General features: G+C 50.3%; 1 protein-coding gene across 9 annotated transcripts in view; it reads left to right on the plus strand.

The window, feature by feature from the left end:
- Positions 1-26,927, plus strand: part of DLGAP2 (DLG associated protein 2) — a 1,001,683-nt gene that overhangs the window by 346,851 nt on the left and 627,905 nt on the right. Inside the window, exon 1 of one of the 9 annotated variants that reach the window (XM_034965579.3) lies at positions 6,478-6,760. The exons of the other annotated variants lie outside the window; for them this stretch is intronic. Within the exon in view, the coding sequence (XP_034821470.1) occupies positions 6,727-6,760 (34 nt within the window). The 5' untranslated portion in view covers positions 6,478-6,726. Of the gene's footprint in view, positions 1-6,477; positions 6,761-26,927 lie in introns of those variants that run through there. 9 annotated transcript variants of the gene reach the window in all.

The following is a 26,927-nucleotide window of genomic DNA, read 5'->3' on the forward strand; positions in this document are numbered from 1 at the left end:
CACAAAGCAGGTTCCAGAGCTGCATCCCCTGCCATAATAGCCGGGGAATCGGCAGCCAGCACCGTTGCCATGCTGAGCGTTCACGGCTCATTCCACTGAGGAGGCCTCGCCAGCAGAGAGGGGCACCTGAGTCAGGCTCATCTGGCCTTGAATCCTGATTCTTACTTCAAGGATTTGGGCACGATATTTAATCTCTATGGATCTCTACTTCTCAATCTTCAGATGTCAGGAATAATAATACCTGGCCAGCTACAGAAAAGAGTGGGTTGGATTGTGGTCACCTTGGTGTACCCTGGGGGGTGTTGAGATGCGAGAAGCGGCTCCTTATGGAGGCAGCTCAGGGAGTTGAGAGCAGAGAGGGCTTGGTAGCTCCCAGGTAGCAATATTTCACGACTGAGTAAGCATTCAGTTGTATGACTTCCTCAGGCAATTCAGTGTAACACTGGAGGGCTTTTAGAGAAAAATGTAATTCTTGTTTTAGGAAAAAAAATACCCGTTTGTTCCTGGTTATAACTTTTGATCAAACGACCTCAGTTGAGTGTGTTGTGTGGAATGGTTTTACAAGGGCCTGGTCACGTGGGCCTCTCCACTCACGGCATCTGTGGCCCCTCTAACGCATCCCATAGTTTCACGTAACTGTTCCGTGCATGTGGCGGAGGGTGGAATTCCTCTAGCTCTGTGTGTCCTCTGTCCTGGTTTACCTCAGCCTTCTCCCATTTTTCCCATCTCTTTTTTCTAGTTTGCTTATTTACATGTCTTAATTTTGGAACTTTTTTCATGTTTTGGAACTGTGTTTCAAAGAGCCATTCTTTAGTCTCTTGTTTGCTGTAGAACTATTAAAGAAAATTTTATTTTTCCCCTAAGCCAGCAGGACTCCAACTAATGACTTCCAAAATGTGTGTAATGAAGCACAGCTCCGGTTGAAAGGTGCCAGGACACCGACACACCCGTGCCAAAATGTGAATTTATACAGGGATGCGTTAGCACTGTGCTGCTGTCAGCATCAGCTCTGGAGTCAGACTGAGCTGGATTTGAATTCTGACCCTGCCAGATCATCGCTCCAGAAGTTTCTTAATTTTGATCTCAGTTTCTTCAGTTGTAAAATGGGAATTCCAGCACTTACATCAGACCAGCTGCAATGAGTACATGCAACTGTGCCCCTGAATTTCTAATTGTACCTGGTAGGTAACTTAGTAAATAGCAATTCCCCCTTAATCCTCTACCTGCATTTTCTGGTGAATACATCCCAAATAGGGAGGTGAGAATTTCATAACGATAAATCACCTCGAAGAGGCAGAGACAGACCGTGTTTGTTAGTTTTCGTTAACCCCGAGAACTCACGGACCCACCAGAATAATCCACACCCGCAGTTTGAGGAACTACTGTGAGATACATATTTTTCTGCATGAAAATGAGTTGTAAAATTATTACTGCAGAGTTTTACCTTTCAAAGCTGTGAAACCTTTCAGTGTGAGAATACTTTTTACCCTAGGACACACAGTTCCCGTGAGATATGCATCCGTTACTACACGTTGAAGTTAGCTGCCTGTATTAACATAGGTTATTAAGAAACAGGAGTTTTAGCACAGGTAAATTTAATTACATACGTTGAAGTTAGCCATCTGTATTAACAGGTTATTAAGAAACAGGAGTTTTAACACCGGAAAATTTGAATTACATACAGTTCATGTTAATATAAACATTCAAATACTGCACGTATTTTCCATTTTACGAAGTCATTATTCACATTAGGGTTATGCACACAAGGGCTAAGTCTTTAATTGATGATTCTTTCCTTGTATGGATATAAATGGCATTGCCTAAGAATTCAGCTGTTCGTTTATTGTCTCTCTAACTTACTGGCTGTGCAATGTCTTGATTTCTTATGTCTATCTATGAAAGAAGATTAGAAACCTCTATTCTAAACACCGACAAAGTCTTTCTGGAGAATGTAAGCAGGGACCAGGCAAACAAGAAAACCTCCGGTGTAATTTTCTCTGAATTAGATTTGTTTGCGAACAGCTTGTGGCCTTTCATCTTTGAGAATTGTGACTATGTTCATTGATACTAACACCAGAGGTTAAAATGTGTTACCAAGAGAACAAAAGGGAGATAATCTTTAATTCAATGTAGCAAAACAAAGTACTTGTTGAAGCTTTGATGTTTAAGGCTGGAGAAATAAAAAAAAAAGATGTTGAGTTTCTGGCTCTTATTTTCCCGTTCTTAAATCCTTCATTTTACATTAGGACCCAGAGACATCAAGCTGCATAAACAAGAAAACTTGTTTTGCTTTATTTGTGGCTCTACATGAACCTAAGATTATGGGAAAACATTCTAACAATAGTCTGCTTCTGGTGAACTTAATAGTTTTGAGAAGAAAAGATATTACCCTGCTCTGCCACATTCCCCGAGTGAGGATCACGTGGGGTTGCATGCGAGTGTATTCCCACAGGGGTTGTGGCTGGATTGACTAGCAGCGGGTCTGGGGGCACAGCCAGATTGACTAGTGGCAGGTCTGGGGGTGTGGCCGGATTGACTAGCGGCGGGTCTGGGGGTGTGGCCGGATTGACTAGCAGTGCGTCTTGATTTCAGCATTTTGCCAAAGACCTTCTTTTGGAGATGTTGCTTTACAAATAATCACTCACTTGGCACTGAGAGAATAAGCCCGAATTTCTGTAGGAACCCAGCACCTGCCACGGCTCCGATGGGTGACCTGACTGCTGCAGGCCATGCTCTGCTGTGAGATGCGGTGTGATATGGGTTCAAAGTTTTGCATCGTCCAGTTCCATCATCAATAGAATTCTGAGAGTGGCTTCTAATACCTGCCCATGCACCCATTCTCAGGTCAGCCTCGAGGGGCCATGCAACAACCTAGCTGGCTAATGTGGTTCAGCAATGGGGAGCACTGTGTTGGCAAAGAGGAGATCAACTTGGAGGGAGCAGGGGGAAGCCTGGGTCATCAGGGCTGGTTAAAATCCAAGTTTATAGCCATCTACCAAGTAGGTTGTTTAACCTGTTGTCATGTATGTGATTGGTAAGTTAGAGTTGTGGTTGTCACCTCTTAAGACAGATTGGCCTTATATTATATGGACAAGCTACAAAGATCAAGTGATCTTAAAAGTGATATTTGAGGCCCACCCCAGATTATTGGATTAGGAATCAGGAAACACCTTGTGGTGTGACTTCATGTGAGTTCCCGGACACCTGTGCGTGTTCGTTGCCCTTGATGGCCACACCCACTTGTGCCTACCTCAAAAGACCTCATCAAAACTGGTGTTAGAAGCTTGAGGTGGAATGCAATTCAGCAAACCTTTATTTAGCATCTCAGGGCTGTACCTTGGGCTAGATGTTGGCCATAGCAGCGTCTGCTTCAGAGAAGACATAAACGGAAGTCTCCAGGGCTCCCCCCATGTGTCCATTTGTCCATGGATAAACCTCAGGCTCACCCATCTCTCTGTGTCCAGTGGGAGTCCTAAAGCCAGCAGTGCTGCTCTCTCCTCTGGGGCTCCGTGACAGCTGTCTTTGGGCCCTGGATCCTCTTGGCTTCAGTTATAGGGAGAGGCTCCATCACCAGCTGGGCCTCATCCCCTGCCCACTCACCCCTCGGGGTCCCAGCATACTCCATCCCTGAGGGCCTCCTGGGACCCCTGCATCCCCTGGGCATGGACTCTCCCTGCCTTCTCCTTGGAGGCACGAGGGGTGGCATATTCCTTAGGAACACAGCTCTGGAGCTGCACTCCTGAGCCCTAAGGCTTGGGCTCCTCTCTGAGCTCTGTGCCTCAGTTTCTTCCTCCATGAGACAGAGACCCCAGGAGCTCCAGCCTCGGGCTGCAAGAGGATTGAACAAGCAGGGCACGTGGTGTGTGGCGATTGTGGGCTGTTCAGTCCCCATTGCCTCCCCTCCATTAGGCTGTGAGCTTCCCGGAGGCAGGGGTGTGTTCATGGCTTTTGTTCTGGTTTGCTCCCTCCTGTGTCCCCACCACTTCACAAATGCCTGGTGAATGCTTGTGGGTAGATATGCTGTGGTCAGCCTCCTTGGACCAAGGCCCCCTCTTTCCTGTGGGAAGGCTGAGGGGGGTGAGGCAGGTGAGGGAATTCCACGTCTGTGCAGGCGCAGTGGTGACCACAGGAACCACAAGGACAGACAGAGACACGCCTCTTGGGAAGGCAGCCAGGCAGTGGGACCGACCATATGGGGCAGCGCAGAGAGTCGGGGGCGGTCGCGATGCAAATCGCATTCTATGTGGCCCTGGGGGCATGGATCGGGGGTATTCACAGCTGGTGGTTTTGAAGTATGAGTGGGCTGTAGAGGGCCAGAAAAATGGTAGCTGGGACGTCCTGATAGCAAGCAAGTGGTCGCCGGGATGGCTCGGTGAACTGGAAGCGGAATCTCAGGACCTGAGTCTGGGGCTTCAAGTTCCTCCACAGGGTCAGACGCGAACTGTTCCCAGGGTCAGATGTGAACCACGGAGTGGGTGCTTGGAAAAGCCTCAGGGCGTGCATGGCTGCATCCGTTTCCTGTGGCCACCGTCATGAAGACCACAGACTGGGTGGCTGAAGGTAACAGAAATGTACTGTCTCACAGTTCTGGAGGCCAGAAGCCCGAAACCAAGGTGGTGAATGCTTGTGGATAGATACACTCCCAAGGCGGGCTCCCTCTGGAGGCCCTGAGGGCCTTGGTCCCTCCGCTGTGTCCTTGCTGTGTCCTTGGTGTTCCAGGCCTGTGGAAGCGCGTCACCGACCCCTGCCCCTGCTTCACACGGCCACCATTCTCTGTGGGTCTCTGTGTCCTGAGCGTCTCTTCTTAAAAGGATGCCTGTCATCAGATTTAGGGCCTGCTCTAAATCCAGGATGAGCTCACCTCAAGGTCCTTAGTTAATCACATCTGTAAAGACCTCATTCCCGAGTAAGATCACATTCTGAAGATCCCAGTGGCCCTACATTTTGGGGGATGATGTTCATCCTGTCACTCCTGGTGATGGTGGTGTCCTCACTGAATGACTGCCCCACGTTTCAGGGCATGCTGTGGGCTGCCTTTTCCTCAGAGAGGGGCCTGCGGGTTCCACATCCTGGCCTCCCTGTGGGCCTGGGAGGAGGCAGGAGGCCACAGCCAGGGCAGCCTGGGGTGCTGATGAGGAAGAGGAGGTGGGCTCTGCCCCCTCACAGTCAAGGGATCTTAGGGAAGGGAGACTTACTTGCATTCTGAGTGTGTCTCCCAGCCTTCAATGTGTTGATATTTTGATGTCGTATAATAAACACAGGCATTGGTGAACCGTGGATACTTCTCTATGTTGGGCAACCATGGCAGTTCCCCCACATGGGCAGAGGAATGAATTCCCTGATGCACCCTACACCTTTCCAGCATGAAGAACCCATCCACCAGGTCTGTTTTCCAGGAAGATTCTCATCTGATTTGGTAGACCTGGCGCTGTCCTTTGCCAGCCAGCCTTGTTCACGGTGAGCCATTCTGTGGAATCGCCGCCCATCCCTTGTGAACTCTTTGGGTCGCTGGAATAGTTGCGGGGAAATCTTAGAAGATTTTATGATGAAAATATGCCCGAACACCTGCCTTACTCTCTCCAATGTAGGCCCAACTGTGGTTTCTACCATCAGCTTTCTTTGTAGGCCTGGGCCGTGTGGAAGCTGAAATGTGTGTAGAAATGAGTCCCAGCTCATCGGCTCATCCACGTGTTCGTTGAGGGAAAACCACGCTGCCAGTTAGAATTTACAATTATAACTCTGCGGCCCATGAGTTGTGGAAGGATCCTGTGACCCCTTCTCATTTGCATCCCCCCCACAGCCATGTATTTTGTTTGGGGTAAGACGTGTGTGGACTCGGGTGGAGCAGAGCTGGAGTCTCGCTACTCCCAAGAGCAGCAGCAGCAGAAACGCCCCAAACTGTCGCTGTCACAGAGAGCGAGCGTCCCTGTGGTGTTTTCCAGGGAGCAGGGGCCCAGGTGAGTGGCAGATTGTGCTACAGATTCAGCGAGCTCCCCACTGCTTCCCTTCCCTCTCCCTCCCCGGTGAGGACTTTCTCGGAGGTTGCACTGAGCCATTTCCTTGGAGGGCTTTCCTCCTCCTCTGTAACTTTTCAGACACCAGGGAGCATGAGACGTCGCTGGGAGGAGCTGCTCTGTGTGGACGGGGCCCCTCCGAGCACCCTGCCCACTCACTCTTATAAAGACCCATGTCGTCAGCACTGTGACGCTCCCTAGGAAGTTGCCCATTTATGGCTACTAGAGCAAATGATATCATCACAATAGGTGGCTCCTGTCTAAATAGGGATCATTTGTGAAATGAGATTATAGACATTTATCTGAAAAAAAAACAGGAGATAGAGGCACCTGCTTTCTGTAATTGATATCCTGGGGGAGAGCCATGCACGGTAATTAAAGTGTCCATCTCCATGGCTAACTCTGTTACGAGGAAGGAGCTCACCTCTCCTGCTCTGCACCAAGCAGCCCCCACATCCACATGGAGTCGACTCCAGATCCATGTTTTCTATTATGCTTGACTATATGGGCCATGCATCGCAGTCCTGTGCCTGCCACGCTGCTGCAGTGCCTGGTTTGCAGAGCTCCGTGGCAGCCTGGCCCGGGCTGTGGCTGACTGGAGCCTCGGAGGCACACTTGGTCGTCTTGGCCTGCTTCTCTCGCAAGGATGTGGAAGCTTCCCTGAGTGTAGGTCTCCCCGTCCGCCCAGACGCCTCCTGCACTCAGCGTTTGGATGCTGCAGACGGAGCGGCAGGAGGCTCTGCTCGGTAAGTCAAGGATGACTCATTTCTGACTTTCTGTACCTGGAACGTCCACTTCCCCTGGTGCGGTAGCATCAGGTAGACAGTGGCCAGCTGGTAGCACTCAACTAATTAATCACAATAGCCACTTTCCCTCGATACTTTGCAGCATGTTTTTCCCTTGCCCTCCCTCCCTCATGGCCATAGGTCATGCCTTTCTTATAAGTAAAGCACTCATCTCTTGATAGTCATTGTGATAGCAGCTGGGGGTGGTGGGGGGGAGACTAGTATGACTGTAATCCAGGGAGCATCTTAATGGCCACGAGGCTTTGGGGGAAAAGCTCTTGCACAGCTATCCAGAACTACGGTGCTGTAATTCTAAGGAGACAAGTTCAGTCTTCAGCTAACCATTTTTCCAATAATCACCGAATACCGGAGCAATTTGTAATGCAGGAGCTGTTCCAGCTTATTCTCCATTTGCTATAGCAAAGATGCAGCAGCCGGGCTGCTGGTTTCAGTACTCCTTTGGGAATGAGTAAATCCAGGGACCTGCAGCTATTAAGACCTGTGTTTTTCTATGCAAGCAATGGAGTGAGAAGCCTGTGGAAACGGCTTCCTTTGTAATGCTGAGTGCAGTGAAAGATTGGGTGCCTCTTATCAGCTGCATTAAATAGGATAAAAAGAAAAGAGGGAAGATGTTTGACTGATACGCTGCAAAGTGCTGCCATATATTTGTTATTAAGACCAACAACCTCTTCAAAAGCAGAGATTCCAAGATTTAGCTGACCAAGTGGACTGTCGTCTGTTCTGTCTGAAGAGACAGTGTTTTAAGTGTGATGGGAATTGCTGAGATTTTAGAGGAAGCATGCTTCCGAGTGCACACATTTTGATGAGGGTCTCTGCGATCCCTGAGGTCTCGGGGTTGTACCATCCAGAAAGGGCCTTAGCAGTGGGGAACTTTGTAACAAGTGACGGGCACCTGTGCAATCCACAAGACGATGGTCCACTGTGTTTTGGGAGGGTTTTTCTTTTCGTGCTTCTTGCCTTAGTATGCTGGCTTTTTTTTTTTTTTTTTTTTTTGCTTTTGCTTTTGCTTTACCTCGTGCAAAAATATGCACCTCTTTAAATGGTATTGTCTAGCCTCTTTCTGATGAAATAGAATGTCGGTAAAAGGATGTATTAGCTTAGGCATCTAGGTAATTGCTAGCTTTAAAAGTTCCTGTTATCAATGACCAGAATATCTTACATTAAAATGTTATACTCTGTACAGGACTGAGCATGGCCAATAGGAAGCTGTTATTGGTTTGTGCATATTTAGGTGGGTATCGACTATTTCATTCATAATTTTGTTCCCAGAGCTCGGTGCCTCTCCACACGGAGGTTTAGTGTTAAAATGGTGTCTGTTGTGGCCTTTAATTTGCTCGTGAAACAGAGCAAGTCGGTGGGACTCTCTCCAGCTTGGTGAATCACATTTGCTGTTTAGCAACAAGTGCTGGCCTCCGCAGCCAGGGTCGTCTGCCATGCATGCCATTCATACATTTATACGCAGGATGACATGGTTCTCCAGAAAAGCAGTTAGGAGATGCCAGCCTTTAATGGGGTTTGCAGCCCAGGACAGAGAGTTTCACTGGGAACAACTGCAGCTATGGGAAAGCTTTAGGTCATGGGGACAATCCAATGGCTCGTGGGGCGGTGTGGGACTATTTTACTAAGTTTAATTCTTGCTCCCAATTTGCAACAATTACTCAACAGTAAGTACCTGCAAGTAATGAATATTGCTTTTTTAAGCCAAGTCAACTTATTTATGGTTAAAACAAAACTGGATAACCAGAAAATAAGTCGTGTGTATATACAGTGTTCAAATTGGAAAAATACAGCTGCAAGAGGTACACACAATTCCTCACATATGTCAGGCAACCCGTTTTATACAACCAAACCAGGGTGCTGTTTGGGGATGTTGTATATTTGATGGATATATAACAAATGTGATTTCACCAGCATTAATAACTTCAAACCAAATGCATTAATAACTTCAAACCAGCATTAATAACATCCACTCAAATGTTAACTGGAATGAATAACTTCAAACCAGCATTAATGACATCCACTCAAATGTTATTTAACTGTAATGAATAACTTCAAACCAGCATTAATAACATCCACTCAAATGTTAACTGGAATGAATAACTTCAAACCAGCATTAATGACATCCACTCAAATGTTATTTAACTGGCATTGATAACTTCAAAACCACCTGCAGTTGTTGTTTTCTAAGGCAATATCTGTTTTATTTAAACACTATTTAATTTGATGGCTTTCTTTTTTCTTCAACAAGGAGGTCTTTAGTAAATTTGACATTCTCTAAAATATTCGCTGTCAGCGCGGGCTGAATGTGACCTCTCCACGTAGTCAACACATAAAAATTAAGCTCTGCCAATTATATATAACATTTTAAGCGAGTATTTCCTCTCTCCTTTTATCCTGCTGCATGCGGCAGAGGGACAAATGCTTATTAGGAAGACAAGCATGGTCCGTTTCACCCCCCTCCACCCTGACATGCACACACCCGGCCCCTGCACACACCTAATGTGGAGAATCTGTTTAAGGAACAGTGAAGGGTGGGTGCATGGAAGAGCGTTGCGGTATCATGAGAGGTGTAGAAAGGTGGTTTGAAAGGCGTGCTGTGCATTCACAGTTTGTTGCTGTGTGAGTCTGGAGATACAGCCAGACACCTCCACACAGCGGCTGATTCCCACCCACCAAACAGCGTGCCCAGGGGATTTCTGAGAAAATACGTCTCCACGCACCAGGGTGCCTGCCTTTATTCACTCTCTCAGTTTAAAATACAGAGTTATTCACCCCTGAGCTTCTGTGCACACAACCCAGTGTTCGCTGAAGCTGTGTCTAAACCTCTGACTCAGTAAGGTCTTTTCAAAGATACAGCCATTGCCAGGAATTTGATTATTAGGTCATGATTTTATTCAAGATTATTTCAAGATAACAACTGGCAGTAAAATTCGCATTTTTCATATGACTAGCATCAGGAAAAAAGTCATCACATTTTCATTTAGAGAACAGTTATTGTGAAATTACTTTCCTGACCACACATCTTTGTTAAAACAGCACTGTATTCAGTAGAGACTGAAAGCACATATTCATGCTGGAGTCGACAGTTTCTGTCTCTTATCACACAACACGGAGCGTTTTGCTTGTAACTCTGTGGTTGGGGAGTACAACATCGTCTAAACCAGTGACCTCTGTAAAATGAGCTCTGTGCCTTAAGAATGACATTGTTAATTATGAAATGTTTAAAAGATGCCCGTGTGCTTCCTTTCTTATGGGATCATCAGAGACTTTTATGCTCGTCTTCCTTCCAATTCGATACTCTCCTGAGATTCATCTGTGCTGAACGTCTGCACTTCTGGTTATCCCGTTTAAGTACATCGTTTGCTCCTTGTGGGGGCAGTTCAGAGACAGAATCCTGACTGTCAAAGCCCCCGAATAGTTCTGTAGGATGGTCTGTCTGTAGGGATGGCCTGGGTCCCAGGAATTCCGGGAAATCTTTCCTAGCTATTTGCTTTCGAGTTGCTATTCTCCTGCGTGGTCTGTGGGGAAAATGCTCTGGGCCTGACTTGAGTGTCAGGAGCCCTCAGAGGAGACACTGCCGAGCTGGACCCTGTCCAGCCTGAGCGTGGCCACGTCGTGGTGGTGTCCAGTCCAGGCTGTGCAGTTGCTGGGGCTAGGTCCGCTCACTGGCTTGTGGGGCAGGTCTGAGCGAGGACAGTTCCCCACGACGGTCAGGTCTGAGCGAGGACAGCTCCCCACCACGGTCAGGTCTGAGCGAGGACAGCTCCCCACCACGGTCAGGTCTGAGTGAGGACAGTTCCCCACCACGGTCAGGTCTGAGCGAGGACAGTTCCCCACGACGGTCAGGTCTGAGTGAGGACAGTTCCCCACCACGGTCAGGTCTGAGTGAGGGCAGCTCCCCACCATGGGCAGGTCTGAGTGAGGGCATGAGGACAGCGCCCCACCACGGTCAGGTCTGAGTGAGGACAGTTCGCCACCATGGGCAGGTCTGAGTGAGGACGGTTCCCCACCACGGTCAGGTCTGAGTGAGGACAGTTCCCCACCACGGTCAGGTCTGAGCGAGGACAGTTCCCCACCACGGTCAGGTCTGAGTGAGGGCAGCTCCCCACCACGGTCAGGTCTGAGTGAGGACAGCGCCACACCACGGTCAGGTCTGAGTGAGGACAGTTCCCCACCACGGTCAGGTCTGAGCGAGGACAGTTCCCCACAACGGTCAGGTCTGAGTGAGGGCAGCTCCCCACCACGGTCAGGTCTGAGCGAGGACAGCTCCCCACCAAGGTCAGGTATGAGAGAGGACAGTTCCCCACCACGGTCAGGTCTGAGCGAGGGCAGCTCCCCACCACGGTCAGGTCTGAGTGAGGACAGTTCCCCACCATGGTCAAGTCTGAGTGAGGAGGGCAGCTCCCCCACCACTGACCTGTCTTTGTCCTTGGCCTCCACACGCGGCACCTCCGTCCCTGCTGTCTGGATGGCAAAGCTGTGCTTGTAGGGCAGGTCTTCGTGGTGAAAAGGACCCTGATGGGACCTGGGAGAGCTGCGGCCCAGCATAGTCTCAGTCCCAATTTCTTCTTAAGTCACCGTCAGAGCCCACGATACCCATTGCCTCGGACCTCAGGGGCTTCCTGGTTGCAGCAGGTGGCCCAGTGGCTTCTGCCGCATCCCCAGCCCAAGCTGCCTGGGGCCCCCCCGATGCCCGACTCTGACTGGTGGTGTCTGGTTTGCTGCAGAGAGGGGTTGGTCTCCTTCCCTCCTTCAGGTTCCGTCTGATCCCAGGTGGGTGGGTGGCTCTGACCCAGACTCTCCCCGCAGCCCCCTCTGTGATCTTCCCATCCTTCTGTGACCAGGGCTGTGGCCACGTTGTCCATGTGCCCTGTACCTCGTGCTGCTGGCCTGGATCCAAGTCCTATCTGACCCCCAGTTCCTGGGCTTCCTCCCTGTTCTTCAAGGAGAGACTGAGAAGGCTGAAGGGTGTGCTCTGGTGAGGAGGTTCTACCCTCCTAGCGCTTTTGCTTTGGGTTTTCTGACCTGTTGGTGTTCCCGCTGTGGTGCCCACCCAGCAGGGGCCCTGCCTGTAGGAGCATCACCTGGTGCCTGGGAAGCTGCAGGCTCCTGAGTAGACTTGGGAGGTCAGAGGCTTCCTGGGAGCGGGCCACGCTGAGGAAGCCCGTGTGGGAAGCGTGTCTCAGCCGTGCCGTCCTCCACATGGGGCCATGCCCAGCTCACGCACGCCTGTGCAACCATTTCCACACCCATTTTTCAGATGGGAAAACTGAGACTCAGGTGGTTGAGTGATGTGTGTGTGTGTGTGTGTGTGACTTAATATTTTTAGCACAGTTTTAGGTACCCAGCAAAATTAAGTGGAAAGTGCAGACAGTTCCCATATGGCCCCTGCCCCACCCACGCCCTCCCTCATGACCCAGTCCCCTCCAGAGTGGTGCATTTAGTGCAGCTGATGGACCAACACGACACGTCATCCTCACCCGGAGTCCGTGGTTCACCTCGGCTCACTCTTGGCATTGTCACTGCATAGGTTTGGGCAGGTGTTTGATGACGACACACCCCCCCATTACAGCAGCCCACAGAGGAGTTTCTCTGTCCTAAAAATCCCCTCTGCTCCGCCCACTCCTCCCTCCCTCCTCATGAGCCCTTGGCAAACACAGGACCATTGACTATCTCTATAGTTTTGCCTTTTCCAGAACGTCATTTATTTGATGGGAACGACAGTGCACAGCCTTTTCAAATGGGCTTCGTTCACTTTGTAATGTGCATTTACGGTGCCTTCGTGTCTTTTCCTGGCTTAGCTGCTCATTTCTTTTTAGCACTGAGTGCTATTCCACTGTCTGAATGCTCATAGTTTATCTGTTCACTTATGAGGGGCATCTCAGTTGCTTCTGAGTTTGGGGAATGATGAATGAAGCTGCCATAAACATCTGTGTGCAGGCTTTCGTGTGGATGTAAGTTTCCAGCTCATCTGGGTAAGTATGAAGGCATGCGATTGCTGGATTATGTGACAAGCATGTGCTTAGTTTTGTAAGAAACCACCCAACTGTCTTCCAACGCAGCTGCGTTGTTCCCCCCCCCTCACAGTGGATGAGAGTTCCTGTTCCTCCACGTCCTCAGCGGTGCTTGAGGCTGTCTGTGCTGGGTTTTGGCCTTGCTCAGTGGTGTGCAGGGAGGTCTGAGGCTTCCCCGGTGGGGACTAAGGCTCTCCCGGTGGCTAGCAGTGGCTCTATCTCTGCATCCTGTGCTGTTATTTTGCTGCTACGTGAGGAGAAGGAGGGAAAGGATGGACGCACAGGAGCGGGGAGATGAGGGAACAAGGACGGAGGGAGGGAAGGGCTGCACAGCGGGGGCTCAGCGCATGTGGGTCCGGGATCTGCCTGGGGGCATGGGCCCCTCCCCAAGTGCTTTCCTGTGAGTGTTCCCAGGGAGACCTCGTGGGGGCTTTTTCTCCAGCCCGTCCTCTCCCTGAGCTTGTTTGTCAAGAAGATGCTTCAAGAGTGAGGATTTTTGCATAAAAAAGGGAATCTGTGAACTTGGGCAGCCCCAGGGGCTGGGGTCAGGGCAGGTTCTGGCCTGGCCTTTGACCTCTGTGGGACCCAGTCCTTGAAAGACTGACAGGAATGTGCCTAATGGAAATCCAGTCTGGGTAACAAGAACAAACATTAAAAATCCCCAGCCGAAGTTCGTGGGTAGCGCTGCCCTGCACTGGACACACATTTATTGCAGCTGACGCGGCAGCAGCATTCTTTGTGGCTGGAAGAGTGATACGGACTCTTGGCAAATATTTGTGGAGAATGGATTGGGCCCCAAATTGTGTTTGCTAAGACAGTCTTGTTTAAACTGAAAAGAAGGGGCTGGTGGGCAGGGAAGTGGGAGAGGCGGTGGGGGCCGCCGGCCGGGCCGGACAGAGCTGGGGCCCCTGGACAGGTCGCGAGGAGGCCAGGTCTCAGTGGAGGACAGGCCGGCTTCTCCCATGCCCTGGGTCCTCCACACGCTCCTGTCCTCTCAGCCCTTAAGGTCAATTGTAACATTTTTAGAATGCTACAAAAAGAAGGCTCAGCAACCCGGGACTTGCATTTTTGCTTTTTTGAGATAATGGTTTCTGGGGAGAACAGTGGGACCTGCACATCCGAGAGTCCGAGCCTTACTGTCCCTTCACCGTGGAAATTATCATGGCTCCCACCTCAGTTGTCTTGTCTTTTGCTTAAAAATAGCGTCATTAAAGTATAATATATACTCCTATAAGCACCATACTTAATATGATATTATAATGCTGTACCTACGATAACAGTTATTTGTGCTCACCAAATGCTGAGTGCTGGCCTGAGGGCTTGGAATTCAACATCATGTTTGGATTCCACAACAAGATGAGGTGGAGACACAATGCGTGTCTTGCGGAGGAGGATGCTGTGAGAGCCTGTGGCTGCCTCACGTCTGCGGAAGAGGCCAGAAGCCAAGCTAGAGAGGCCTCAGTTTCCCCTCCCTTCCTCCTTTTGCCAGGCTGAACTCCCTCCCCAAAGCTGCGTCAGAGGACAGAGGGAAGGGATTTTAGATCAGAGTACATTAAACACACATTTAGCTTTGGAAATGTTTTGTTCTTGGACTTAAAAGTATGTCTTTCTGGCGCTGTGCATATTCAAACATTGTTTTCTCCAAATCACTACGCTACTTCCTGAAAACCTCTACTTGAGGGAAACCTGAGAAGGTTTTGGGGCATCTTGTTCACCTCTTTGCTCTCTGCTCTTTGGCTTCAGCTGATTTGTAGACTCGGCGAGTCCTTTCTTGCCTCCTTTCCTGAGTTCTGTGTTGTCTTAAATGGGAGAAGGAGGTCTTTTTTCATGGTGTGGGTTCAGGTCAGCTGCGAGAAGCCACAGCAGGGACTTAGGCAGAGAAGAGGCCCCGTGTCCCGGGTGCCTGGTGAGCAGCGGCTGACATGGGCTCGCCCTGCCAGGGCCCAATAGATCTGGTGGTTCCTGAGGGAGGTGTGTGGATTTCACAAAGAGTTTTAGAAATGCTCTTGCTTCTGCCATTTATAACATCAACATACAACCCAAAAATGTGTCGTGAAAACACGTGAAAGTCAAATCCGTGTCCTTCGGCTTTGAAATATCTCACAGGTGAGGGGTGATTTCGGCACTGTCCAATGTCTACTCATGTTCCAAACAGAAAGACAGTTTGAAAGGTGCAGCTTTCACATACATACGCGTATGTGAAAAGTGTGAGTGTGTCTGTTCAGACACACATACAGACACAAACACTCACTCCCTCCTTACAGGAAAGACCATGGGGAAAGTTAGCCTTCAAAACTGTTTTCCCTCAGCTAGTATTTGGAATGAATGAATGATTGTGCACAGGAGGAAGGACGCGCTGGCTTTTCCGTGTAGAGAGGCCGTCCGCGTATTCTGAGCTGGGCTGTGGTTGTTCCGACTTGCCCCTCGCCCTCACTCTCCAGACCCCACAATTGCCGACAAGCACTGAGCACCGTTGGCTCCAGGATCAGGAGGCAGAGGGGAAGCCCCTCGAAGACTCAGCCTGTGTTCCGATGGCTGCTTTTCCAAATCAGAAGGGGCGTTTTAGCAAACAGTGTGCTGTGGATGAGATTCAGCGCCGGCACCTCACTGAGCAGAATGAGGGTCCTGTGTTTCGGGGGCGACCCGGGCCTCTCTCTCCTAGTCTCCTCCCTCTGGCTGCTCCTCCCACGGATTCGCAGCTGAGTTCAGCCCAGCTGCCGAGCGGAAGCTGGGGAGGAGAGGATGGTGAGTGGTGCTTTCCAGTTTTAGCTTTTGTGTGATGATAAAAACTGTACTTCTAGAGTAACCCAGCATTAAGCTAGACTCCACTTGTCACCTTTTTCTTGTGGGTGAGAGGAATAACCACCACTTTCCACAATGCCTGAAATAACCACTTCGGCCGCCTCCACGGTGCTTGACTTTCAAGGGTGGCTTCCTGGATGACACCCCTCCCTCCTCCAGCACCACCCTGGACGATGTGCAGTCTCTCTTGGGTAGGGGTGCGCTGGCCTAGGCTGGGGCAGCTGTCCTCAGCTACCAGTCAGCAGAACACTTGCTCCTGGGCGTCCCGGTACCAGACAGGATCCGGATTCCCCTTCTTATCATGTGCCTTTCACAAAACAGTGCTAGCCTGATTCTTTCCATTTTCTATTTTCTGTGTCTAATTTTTTTCATATCCATTTTCCACCTGGTTCATTCAGTGATCCCGATTTTTAAGCCTTATTTTTTTAAGGATTTGTGAATATTATACAACTTATTAGGATAACAGTGGAATACTGGCTCCAAGGATGTGTGCAATTTTGATTTATTTTCCTAATATGTGTGTGTATAGATAAATGTCAGTGAAGTGAATATGTGTGTGTGTCAATAAAAGAAATATACTTAATCACCCAGTTATTTAGTCAAACATTTAAAAAGTGACATGTCCTTCTGACCTGGCCCTGCAAGCTGCAGGAGGCTCCCTGGCCTGTGAGTTTAGGGAACTCGTTTCAGCCTGGTTGAGTGGGTGGTTTGGGTGCCGTGCTGGCTGTACGTGGTTTCTCGTCAGTGTGCTGGACATTGGCCGGCCAGCGCTGCCTGGGCCTTGAAGGCAGAAATGGCTGCAGACACCACTCGGATCAGGGAGTGGATGATCTTTGGCTCCGTCCTGCCATGAAGTCGTGCTTAGAGTTAGTCGTGCCACCAACCACCGTCAAGGCACACAGTGGAGGGGGTGCGGGTTTGATGCAGTTACAGAAAAGTTGGTGACATCGAGAGACATTCCCCCAGGGACTGTGGGGGGACCGGGAGCCTCCTGATTGATGGTGTTCAGATGCAGGGCACTCTCTCCAGTTTTCCACTTCCATCGGGGATGGTGGACATTGTAATAACATTTTGGAAAGAAAAAAGCTTCCTATTCATTAATTCTTCATCCATATAATTCATAAATCTTGGTTCTCACATGTGATCATCCAATGAAAATTTGATGAATTTGATTCGTAGAAATCTTTACTGGGTGTCCTCCAATGTAAGAATGTTCTTGGAGACTTGAAATGCAGAGTCCTCATTCGCGTTATCCTGGAGAATTCGACGCGTGTTTGATTTCACCGCAGCGTTTCTCCCCGCGGTAGTGCAGGCACCTGGCAGGGAGGTGCGGCCTGGCTTGTGGCTGTTCCCGAGAGCATTGGGTGTGTGTTCAGTGAAGGTGCTGGTGGGTTTGACCTTGCTATCCTTTCAAAACAGATCAAGCAAGTCTGTTCACCATCATGCTCTCCTGGAGAAGATGTGCTTCTTATTAAAAATACATCAGCTGCACACAGTGCTTACACTGGCGGGTTCTGTTTAGGGTGGAGAATGACACTTTCTGTTTAGCCAGCGTTTGTTAGGCACGTACCTGGGGTGGAAGAAGAGGCCGTTGTGGGGCTCCACTGCCGGGAAGGTTTCGGGGAGGCTGAGTGTGCCCGGGGACCCTGTGCCTCTGGGATTTCTCCCTGCTGGCTGAGACGGAATCCGCTGTTACTGTATTAATTTAATTAGGGAGTTCCTATGTAACACATTAGGATTTTTAGCTGTATCCGACTAATTATCACTCCCCATTTGTACCTCTCATTTGTACCTCTGATCTTATGTTGTCACAATCATTATAGCACCGTGCTTTACCCAAGAGAATAAAAGCCCACTGTTGAAGTCAGTCTCGTAGCTGTTATTTTGAGTTGAGGCACGATCTGGCTTCCAGGTCTGTCTTCCACCTTCCAAAATCATTTATTCAATAGAAATGACACCAGCAAATCATTTGAGATCATCTTTCTCTTCTTCTATTGGAACATATCAATTTATATATTCTTCCAAAATCAGCTCTAAAGACTAAAATTGTGAAAAAACTGGGTATAAAACAAATAGCCAAATCATTTGTTTTACTAAATTACAGGGAGCTATAAAGTTTTGTAGTTAATACGTTAAGAAATAGTCACTCTGAAATTTTTTTTAATGATCATGGGGTTCTATGATAGAACTATTTTTGTATTAGCCTTGGAAATACAGACATGGATATGTAACTCAGAAAAAATATACTTGCTCCTGAGCTCAGAATTTAAAAGAACAAAACGGTTGATTCAGGATAAATAGCATGCGTTCTCTTACTTTTCCAAAGATGGTTTTTGTTTTCTCAGCACTGTGTCATAGTTCCTGGAATGAAATGGTGGAACGTGGCACAGACATGTGGAAGGGGATGCACAGCCCTGCACAGAGGAGCTGTGTGCATTTTGTAGATGGCCTGGAACTTGAATTTGGCCAGTGGTTTCCAGAAACATTTCCCATGCATGGCTCCCATGCAGGAAGTTAGTAATCCTGAGAACTGCCGTTCCTTCCCAAACCGTTTATCTTTTCACACGTGGATATTTTTATCTTCTGTTATTCTGTGGCAGAGTCCAGGGGAGTAAGTTCTGATGTTTTTTGTACATTTACCTTCAGACTGAGACTGAACTCACCCGGCTGCGTATTCAGGATTCCCTGTAACAGAAGGGTTTGCAGCAGAGTGAGGCTGAACTCACCCAGGTACATATTCAGGAGTCACTGTAACAGAAGGGTTTGCAGCAGACTGAAGCTGAACTCACCCAGGTACATATTCCGGATTCACTGTAACAGAAGGGTTTGCAGCAGACTGAGGCTGAACTCACCCAGGTACATATTCAGGATTCACTGTAACAGAAGAGTTTGCAGCAGACTGAGGCTGAACTCACCCAGGTACATATTCAGGATTCACTGTCACAGAAGGGTTTGCAGCACAGAATTTCTCTTCAGCCTTTCAGTTCACATCATGCTCAGTCTCTGCCTACAGTGTGTCCAGCTAACATCAGAATACAGAAACCCTTTCATGTGGGACAGAGGGAAGTGAGTGAATGCCGGGGACAGAGAGAGCTCCCACCTTCACAGCCGAGGCTGCCCTGGCTCAGGGGCTTCTCCACTCCCCTCTTTTTGCTTCTTACCAAGAGCAAGCCTAGATCAGTAACAGACTTGCAAGGTGAAGATGAGGCATTTGATCCGCTTGTGAATTAGGTGGAAAATGGACCTCGGTATTAAACTTTGGGGAAAGGAAGAGAGCATTTCCCACTCCTCGTCTTTCCAGTGACCAGGTCGTCAAGGCATGGGTGATTTTTTAGAAGTCATCTGGTGTATCATTTAAGATTATATAGACTTGATGCAGGTCCAAGAAAATTCAGTACTGCCCAACAAAGGGATCTGCAGCCTCCAAGAGGTCACTGGGTCATCACCAGCAGAGTCCTGCATGGGGTCAACCCAGTGAAACTCTCCTTGGTCACCTTGCAGTTGGCAGGGGTGCAGCACATCTCACCAACAAACAGTGCAGCGGGGAGTGGTGACCATGTCTCACCAACAAACAGTGCAGCCAGGGGTGGAGTGGGGGGTGGCGACTACATCTCACAACAGTGCAGCGGGGTGTGGGGACCACGGTGCCCACTGCACACACCTGCTGTGCCAGGTGATCCCTCTGGCGATGTCCTCAGACTCAATGGAGTTCACCACTTGGGGCTGAGACATACAGCCCCTCCTTTTCAGATGAGTGGGAGTTGCTGCAGAGCTCTGGGGCAGGTTCTGCCCAGATGACCACTCCGGCTGCCTTTTCGAGTTAGGACCCTCTTGTTGAGGAGCGTGAGGGAAGGAAAAGTTGAGCTGAAGGATCCCTAGGAGAGCAGGCGATGCGGATTGAGACGTGCATTGTGGGGTGCTGGAATCCGCAGGAGGAGAACCGCAGCTGGGTGTTCTGGAAGCGGCTGGTCAGGCTCCCAGAGCCCCTTTGTCTCCTGCAATGGGCTTGTTTCTGTGGGTCTCTGGGGTGCCTGTGTTCCAGTCACACTTTTCCCTCTACTGTCCTCTTCTGTGATGCATTTTCATCCCCTGCAGGGGAGATGGGACAGAAGTTTGCTTAAGTACCAAAAGCTCTGCACACAAGTGAAATCTGAGGACAAGTTAGACATACTCCGCACTGGTTGAGGTCTTTGTACGTGACGTCCTTGATGACCACTTGAACTCTCCCTTCTCCTTCAGGTCCTTTGTGGAAGCAGGAGGGCCCGTCAGTGAGAGCAAGGTTGCATCTGACCCCAGGGCATGTTGTATGTCAGGGCTGAGTGATGAGCAGATGGTTCTTTGTAAAGATAGCTCGGAGGCCGGGTGTCCCAACACAGGCCTGTAATCCCAGAACCTTGGGAGGCCAAGGTAGGAGGACTGCTGGAGCCCAGGAGTTCAAGACCAGCCTGGGCAACAGAGGGAGACCTCATCTCAAAAAAATAAAAAGAAAAAAAAAGAAAAAAGACCCGAAAAATCACAGGATGGTCTGGGCCTGAGTTCTTAATAGTTATTCTATGGGGTTTTTCCAGAGAGAGCAATTGGAAGATGCATTTGAGGTGTGTCTCTCAAAGAGAAAGAGGAATTCATACTACTAGCAAAAGGTAGGAGGATTTTTTTCACAACAACGTTATCTAGAAAATCCACAAGTGATTTAAAAGCACAGGCTGGCTGGGCCTGCTCCAGGCGGCACAAGCTTGCCTGTCCCATGAAGGTGAACCTGACGTTCTCCGCCTCTCCCCTCGCCCCTGTGCCGCCCGCCTTCCTGCCTGTGAAAGAATGAGCCTATACCGCGTGCTGGTGGTTGGGAATGGCATGAGCCCCCGCCGGCTGTCCGCAGCCCACACGGCACTGACACAGACACTGAGCTGCAAGTCCCAGCTCACTACGTGGCAGTGAGTCGCAGCTCCCCGTCTCCGAGCCTCAGTTTCCATGCGGGAGACGTACGGTATTTTGCGGAAAGTCGGATGGGTTAGAGGGCAGGATGCTTTCGAAGTTCTTGCGGAACAGGAGGCAGATCTGCCGCTCATGGCCCACACCTGGGTTGGTCTGCGAGGATGGCCTCTGGGCTGTGATGCTCCGGCCAGGGCCACGGCTCAGCCCCTCTCTTGAGCCGCCTTCCGTTTTCACTTGTGAATGACGTTAGAAACTTTGCGGTCTGTATGTCTCCTTCCTAGCAGTTGGCAGAGTTTTAGGAATGAAGCATCGTCTTCCTCATCGTTAAAGGCCATTCCCCTTAGTGTGTTAGTGTCCTGGGCTGCCATAACACAGGGCCTCACACCAGAGATCCCCTTCTTCATGGATCTGGAGGCTCGAAGTTCAAGACCAAGAAGGTGGAGGAGGAGTCTGTCCCAGGACCCCCCCAAGACCAAGAGGGGGAGGAGGAGTCTGTCCCAGAACTCCCCCAATACCAAGAGGGGGAGGAGGAGTCTGTCCCGGGCCCCCCCAAGACCAAGAGGTGGAGGAGGAGTCTGTCCCGGGCCCCCCCAAGACCAAGAGGGGGAGGAGGAGTCTGTCCCAGGACCCCCCCAAGACCAAGAGGTGGAGGAGGAGTCTGTCCCAGGACCCCCCCAATACCAAGAGGGGGAGGAGGAGTCTGTCCCGGGCCCCCCAAGACCAAGAGGGGGAGGAGGAGTCTGTCCTGGGCCCCCCCAAGACCAAGAGGGGGAGGAGGAGTCTGTCCTGGGCCCCCCCAAGACCAAGAGGAGGAGGAGGAGTCTGTCCCGGGCCCCCCAAGACCAAGAGGGGGAGGAGGAGTCTGTCCCAGGCCCCCCCCAATACCAAGAGGGGGAGGAGGAGTCTGTCCTGGGCCCCCCCAAGACCAAGAGGGTGGAGGAGGAGTCTGTCCCGGGCCCCCCCAAGACCAAGAGGAGGAGGAGGAGTCTGTCCCGGGCCCCCCAAGACCAAGAGGGGGAGGAGGAGTCTGTCCCGGGCCCCCCCAAGACCAAGAGGGTGGAGGAGGAGTCTGTCCCGGGCCCCCCCAAGACCAAGAGGAGGAGGAGGAGTCTGTCCCGGGCCCCCCAAGACCAAGAGGGGGAGGAGGAGTCTGTCCCGGGCCCCCCCAAGACCAAGAGGGTGGAGGAGGAGTCTGTCCCGGGCCCCCCCAAGACCAAGAGGGGGAGGAGGAGTCTGTCCTGGGCCCCCCCAATACCAAGAGGGGGAGGAGGAGTCTGTCCCGGGCCCCCTCAAGACCAAGAGGGGGAGGAGGAGTCTGTCCTGGGCCCCCCAAGACCAAGAGGGGGAGGAGGAGTCTGTCCCAGGCCCCCCCAATACCAAGAGGGGGAGGAGGAGTCTGTCCTGGGCCCCCCCAAGACCAAGAGGGTGGAGGAGGAGTCTGTCCTGGGGCCCCCCAAGACCAAGAGGGTGGAGGAGGAGTCTGTCCCGGGCCCCCCCCAATACCAAGAGGGGGAGGAGGAGTCTGTCCCGGACCCCCCCAATACCAAGAGGGGGAGGAGGAGTCTGTCCCGGGCCCCCCCCAATACCAAGAGGGGGAGGAGGAGTCTGTCCTGGGCCCCCCCAAGACCAAGAGGGTGGAGGAGGAGTCTGTCCTGGGCCCCCCCAATACCAAGAGGGGGAGGAGTCTGTCCCGAGCCCCCCCAAGACCAAGAGGGGGAGGAGGAGTCTGTCCCAGGCCCCCCCCAATACCAAGAGGAGGAGGAGTCTGTCCCGGGCCCCCCCCAATACCAAGAGGGGGAGGAGGAGTCTGTCCTGGGCCCCCCCCAAGACCAAGAGGGGGAGGAGGAGTCTGTCCCGGGCCCCCCCAAGACCAAGAGGGGGAGGAGGAGTCTGTCCTGGGCCCCCCAAGACCAAGAGAGGGAGGAGGAGTCTGTCCCGGGCCCCCCCCAATACCAAGAGGGGGAGGAGGAGTCTGTCCCGGGCCCCCTCAAGACCAAGAGGGGGAGGAGGAGTCTGTCCCGGGCCCCCCCCCAATACCAAGAGGGGGAGGAGGAGTCTGTCCTGGGCCCCCCAAGACCAAGAGGGGGAGGAGGAGTCTGTCCTGGGCCCCCCCAAGACCAAGAGGGTGGAGGAGGAGTCTGTTCCGGGCCCCCCCAAGACCAAGAGGGGGAGGAGGAGTCTGTCCCGGGCCCCCCCAAGACCAAGAGCGTGGAGGAGGAGTCTGTCCCGGGTTCCCCCACACTCCTGGTTTGCTGTCAATGTTTGGGGTTCCGTGGCCTGATAGTCCCGATCCCAGCCTTCACCTTCATGCAGTGTTCTCCATGTGTGTCTGTCCTCCGGTTTCTGCTTCTGATGAGGACACCAGTCATGTGGGGGCAGGATCCTCCATTCCAGCGTGACCTCACCTTACCTCGTCACCTCTGTAGCAGCCCCTGTTTCTAAACGCAACCATGTTGGGAGGTCCTGGGCCAGGGCTTCAGCACATGCCCCTGCAGGGCACAGTTCTACCCACACCTGTTAGTAAACACTCAGCTCGTCACACGGCAGTCCCATCATATCTGTGGTTCTCAGGAGCAGAGGGGCGGTGGTGATGTTGGGGCCTCAGCTTCTAAAGTGAGTCAGTTTCCTATTCTTGCTGCCACTGAGATGTTGGACTTTTAGGTGAACATCACTGGACCCCAATTCCATTCTGGGCTCCACTGTCTACCAGAGGTACTTCATAATATCAACTGGTGTGCTAACAAGAAGGTGAGATGGTGTATGCTCAGGATTGTTTAAACCACCAATGCCCATACAACATTTGCTGGGAAATCTGCCAGAATTCCACCTCTAAGTTTTATACTAAGAATGTTCTTAAGAAGCCCTTGAGCTGTGTTTTGCTCCATTGTTTCTATAGAGAGATTAGCCCACGCAGTGGTTACTGAAAAATCTTGGCATAGTTTATCAAACCCCCCTTTTCCACAAGAAGATGCTAGCTTCCTGTGTCCTTTTTCATAGCTCTTCTGGGTGACACAGCGGAGCTCACAGCTGTCTCAGCACACGCCCTTGTGCGTGCACGAGTTCTCCAGCGGCCGCCGCACAGCCCTGGTTCTCCCCACACCACTGTCTAGTGCATAACTCCAGGGGCGTCATCCACGCCATGTCCTCTGTGGCTGTTGCCAGCTCTACAATATAAATACTTGCTTCCAGGTCAAGCACAGAGGAACTTAAATCCCACCGGGACCTGTTGAGGGTTACCTTCTGTCCCTGGTTTTCCTAAATTTCGAGATGGGAGGGATGGTGAGTCCCTTCCCTTCCAGCTCCCTCAACACGCTGGCCCTCCAGAGACGCTCTCCTGGTTTAGAACATTTATTCATCTAGAACATTATTAACAATGGAAAGAACAGTGGCTTGCACTGTTTTTTAAATTAATAGAATTTATTTTTAAGAGCAGGTTTAGGTTCACAGAAGCATTGAGCTGAAATTACAGAGTTCCCACCTACTCTTTTTGCCTGTATTCCATTTCTCTGCTATTAGCGTCTCACATGAGGTGGCACATTGGTTACCGTTGAGGAACCAGTATTGATCCATGATTATTGATGGAAGCCCACAGCTTATATCACATCCAGCCTTGGTGTTGCACATTCTGGGGATTTTTGGCACATGTGGAATGGCGTATGCCCACCCTGGCAGCATCACACAGAGGAGTTTTGCTGCCCTAAAAACCCTCTGTTCTCTGCCTGTTCCTCCCTCCCTCTCCTCTAACCCCTGGCAAACACTGATCTTTTACTGTCTTTATAGTTTTTTCTTTTCCAGAATGTCATAGAGTTGGAAATAGACAGTATGTAACCTTTTCAGATGGGCTTTTTTCACTTAGTGATATGCATTTAATTTTCTTCCTTGTCTTTTTGTGGCGTTATAACTCATTTCTTTTTAGCCCTGAATAACATTCCGTTGTCTGAATGTACCATAGTTTATTCATTCACCTAATGAAGGACATCTCAGTTGCTTCCAAGTTTTGGCAGCTAGAAATAAAGTTACTGTAAACACTTGTGTGCAGGTTTTTGTATGGAGATGTTTTCAACTCATCCAGGTAAATAGCAAGGAGTACAGCTACTGGATTGTCTAGTAGAAGTATGTTTAGTTTTATAAGAAACTGCCAAATGGTTCTCCAATTTGGCTGCACCATTTTGTACTCCCACCAGCAGGGAGGAGATTTCCTGTTGCTCCATGTCCTCACCAGCATTTCATGCTGTCAGGGTCTAGCTTGTGGCCATCTGAGCAGGTGTGTGATGGTGTCTTCTTGATTTATTTTGCGTTTCTTTGGTGAGAAGTGGTGTGGAGTGTCTTTTCAGATGTTTGTTGCCCTCTACATATGTTCCTTGGTGAGGTGTCTCTTCAGATCTTTGTGTATTTTTTAATTGGATTGTTTTTCTTATTGTTGGGTTTTAAGAGTTATTCATATATTTTGAATATCCACCTTTTATAAGATTTGTGTTTTACAAATATTTTCTCTCAGTCTATGCCTTGTCTCAGTCTATTTTAATAGGAGTGTGTGTGCTGTTTTAAAATGTATTAGTGCCTTAAGTTCTTCTGCATTATTTTGTTTAAACTATTTTTCAAAAAAAATTAAAGTCAGATTAGCAGCCTTTATTGGTTGCTTACTGAGAAACAGATGGTATCTTAAGAGCTCATTTGGCCCTATAAGCTCCCTTATTCTATGTTTTGTGGTTTCGTCATACAGCTATGCTCCCCAACAAAGGAATAAGTTCTAATGGTCATGTGTTTATCTTAGGAACATTTATGGACTGTAAACGATGAATAGGAACTCTCCGAGGTGCTGGAGACACAGAGACAATTAAAATATGATTCATAGATTGGACGAGGTTATAATCCAGTTGGGAGGACAGGCATGGACATAAATAGCAGCAATCCAAGGCCGATGAGAAGTGTGTGCAAAATGAGCCCAGAGCAATGGGGCAGAGGAGAGAAAATCAGCTCAATTTGGGTCTGAAACATCAGTGAGGATTTCACAGGAGAGCAGCTTTTGATTGGACTTGGCAGGCAGCTGGGGCCTCATGGCCCTGTGAGGGGACGGGCTGGTTAAGTGGCAGTGTAACAATGCTGGAATGGACTCCTCTCTAACGTGGGTCATGGTTACTATTGTTGTTGTGATTCTAGAGATGAGGAAGTGGAGGCTTTGAAAGAGGAGCGGGTTAAGGGCATGGGTTTTGTCCTCAAGCGTATGATGGGGGGCCTGGCACGGGCCTGCTTCCCCAGCCTCCCAGCCATGTGGCCGTGCTGCAGGTTCGCTGGGGGGTTGCAGTGGCCACTGAGCAGGTGCGGAGCTCCACATTAGAACTACTTGCATTTTTATTTTCCACAAAACACTGAGCTTGCTGTCAGGCACTCAGCAGGCACTTGGTAGAGTCTCCAGGGTGTGATGCGGGCGCCACCCCCCACCCCGCCCCCCGCGTGCTGCTGTGCTCTCCTCCTGGGGGCCGGCCTTTCCTCAAGTGCCTTGTTAATGCTCCTGCAGCTGCCGTCTCTTTAGTGCCCTCACAGAGGTGTGCGTTACAAAGGGATGCTCGTCACACTTACAAAATCGCCATCAGCCTGTGCACTCTGTGCTCACACGTCTGAAGTGGGGCGGGAAAGCTGCAGGGATGCAGAGCTCCTAGTTTTGTGTAAGGGACTCATCAGGCGGAACAGGGACCTGGCCTCTGTGCTCGCACGTCTGAAGTGGAGCAGGAAAGCTGCAGGGACACAGAGCTCCTAGTTTTGTGTAAGGGACTCATCAGGCGGAACAGGGACCTGGCCTCTGTGCTCGCACGTCTGAAGTGGGGCGGGAAAGCTGCAGGGACACAGAGCTCCTAGTTTTGTGTAAGGGACTCATCAGGCGGAACAGGGACCTGGCCTCTGTGCTCGCATGTCTGAAGTGGGGCGGGAAAGCTGCAGAGACGCAGAGCTCCTAGTTTTGAGTAAGGGACTCATCAGGCGGAACAGGGACCTGGGCCCTGCGCTCTGTCCTTCGTGCTGAACACAGTAGTTACTCGGTAAAGGACTGTTGAACAGGTGCTTGTTCAGCTCATGCATCTGGATCCTAGTGGCTGTCTCTGTTCCAGTTGTGAGTCCTGTGCACTAATATATTTAAATCCTTAAGTGTTGAAATTATACTAGGTCAGATCCACTCACTCAGCGCTCTGAGGAGTTGTCCAGGGTACTTTCTCATACTGGACATTTACTGTATTAAATATTGGTTTAAAGGACTATATTGCCTGGAATTCTACATATCTAGCACTAAAATATTTTTGAAAATGGAGAAGCCATCGATATCTTGATAGTATAACAATACAAAATTATATGCATATTACCTCATT

The sequence above is a fragment of the Pan paniscus genome, chromosome 7 (genome assembly GCF_029289425.2).
Source record: "Pan paniscus chromosome 7, NHGRI_mPanPan1-v2.0_pri, whole genome shotgun sequence".
Classification (NCBI taxonomy): Eukaryota; Metazoa; Chordata; class Mammalia; order Primates; family Hominidae; genus Pan; species Pan paniscus.